At 43.2% G+C, this 1,696-nt stretch overlaps 1 protein-coding gene across 1 annotated transcript; it reads left to right on the top strand.

The window, feature by feature from the left end:
• Positions 1 to 404: 404 nt before the first annotated feature.
• LOC131876761 (uncharacterized) lies at positions 405 to 1,382 on the top strand. The gene has a single exon (XM_059222237.1). It carries the CDS (start codon positions 405 to 407, stop codon positions 1,380 to 1,382), a length of 978 nt encoding a protein of 325 aa, XP_059078220.1.
• The last annotated feature ends 314 nt before the right edge of the window (positions 1,383 to 1,696 follow it).

The following is a 1,696-nucleotide window of genomic DNA, read 5'->3' as shown; positions in this document are numbered from 1 at the left end:
AAGGGGGTTTCTGAGAAAAGTGTTAAATTGGGACGCAAGAAGGATTTGGAGAAGATTAAGTTGATTGGGGAGACTTTGGTGGAGTCAGGTTCTGTTAAGACCTTGGATTCCCATTTTTTAAATCCCCCGAAATGATCATTATTTCTTGGAATGTTAGGGGCTTGAACAGTGGCCCTAGACAAAAAGCTGTTTGGGAATTAGTTAGAAATCACTCCCTTGATGTGCTTTTTCTTCAGGAGACTAAGGTTTCTGTGGAATGTATGATGAGTATAGCACCTAAATTGTGGAGGAATGGTCAATGTCAGTGCATTGGAGCTCATGGATCTTCTGGGGGTGTAGCATGTCTATGGAACCCATGAAAGATCCAACCAGTGTCATGGATCTCCTTTAAATCCTCCTTATCCATGGTCTCTCTGTGCCTTGAATCGAGAGAATCAGTCCTTTTCTCCAATGTCTATGCTCCTATTGAGTTCCAAGGTAAAGTTCTTGTTTGGAATAATGTTCATTTGGTTCGTAACTTATTTCCTTACTTGCCATGGATTATTGCGGGAGACTTTAATGCTATTCTTGATTTAACTGAAAAACAGGGGGGTAATGCAAGACTTGAACCCTCTTCTCTCTTGTTTCGGGATAATGTCTCGGAACTTAATCTTGTGGATATCAAGCCTAGCAATGGTCAATTCACTTGGAACAATAGAAGAATGGGGGATAGGTGCATTGCTGAACGTCTAGATCGCTTCATGGTATCCTGTTTTTGGGTGGGTGGATTGTGGTCTTCCAGCTCAGAGATATTAGATTGGAGAGGATTAGATCATTGGCCCATAAAACTTGTCATTTCTTCTGCCCGGTCGCCTCAGATGCCACCTTTCAAGTTCCAGCTCATGTGGCTCCGAGACCCAGACCTATATGGATGTGTTGCTGAGTGGTGGAAGGAGGGTAGGCCTGCTTTTGGTATAGCAATGTATATTTTTGCTAAGCTCCTCCAATTTGTTAAGTATCAGCTCAAACGGTGGAACCGGCAATGCTTCGGAAACATTTACCAGGCGAAAACAAAGGCTCAAGCGGAATTGAATGATATTACCAGATTGATCAGGGAGGATGGGGTGTCTGAGTATTTGTTGCGGGAGGAAGCCAGGGCTTTAAAAACTTTGGAGGAATGGGAGCTGAGAGAGGAAATCTTTTGGAAACAAAAAGCTCAGATTGAGTGGCTTCAAGAGGGTGATAGGAATACTGCTTTCTTCTTCAATTCAGTGAAGGCCAGACATCATGGTAATTCTCTTTCATCATTGGTGACTGACAGAGGGGAGGTCCTATCTTCTGCCCAGGATATCTCAAATGAAGCTGTTCAGTTTTTTGCCTCTTTATTTAGGGAGGAATCATAGGGAGATTTGGCTGCTGAAGCTCAGGTCCTCTCTTGTATCCCCTCTTTGGTTTCAATGGAAATGAAAGAGCATCTTATGAGCCCTATATCTTTGGAGGAGTTAGAGAATATTGTCTTCCAGATGAAAAAAGGAAAGGCTCCTGGTCCTGATGGCTTTCCGAGTGAGTTCTTCCAGGAATTTTGGGACATTATCAAATTAGACTTATTGGCTGTTGTTCAAGAATCCCAGAATAATAAGCAAATGCTTCGGGCCCTGAACTCTACCTTCCTTGCTCTCATTCCTAAGGGGGAGGGGGTTGATCGGCTAAGTCAATT

This window comes from Cryptomeria japonica, chromosome 6 (assembly GCF_030272615.1).
Source record: "Cryptomeria japonica chromosome 6, Sugi_1.0, whole genome shotgun sequence".
Lineage (NCBI taxonomy): Eukaryota > Viridiplantae > Streptophyta > Pinopsida > Cupressales > Cupressaceae > Cryptomeria > Cryptomeria japonica.
The sequence above is the reverse complement of the archived record's forward strand: the minus strand, read 5'-3'. Positions and strand labels throughout refer to the sequence as shown.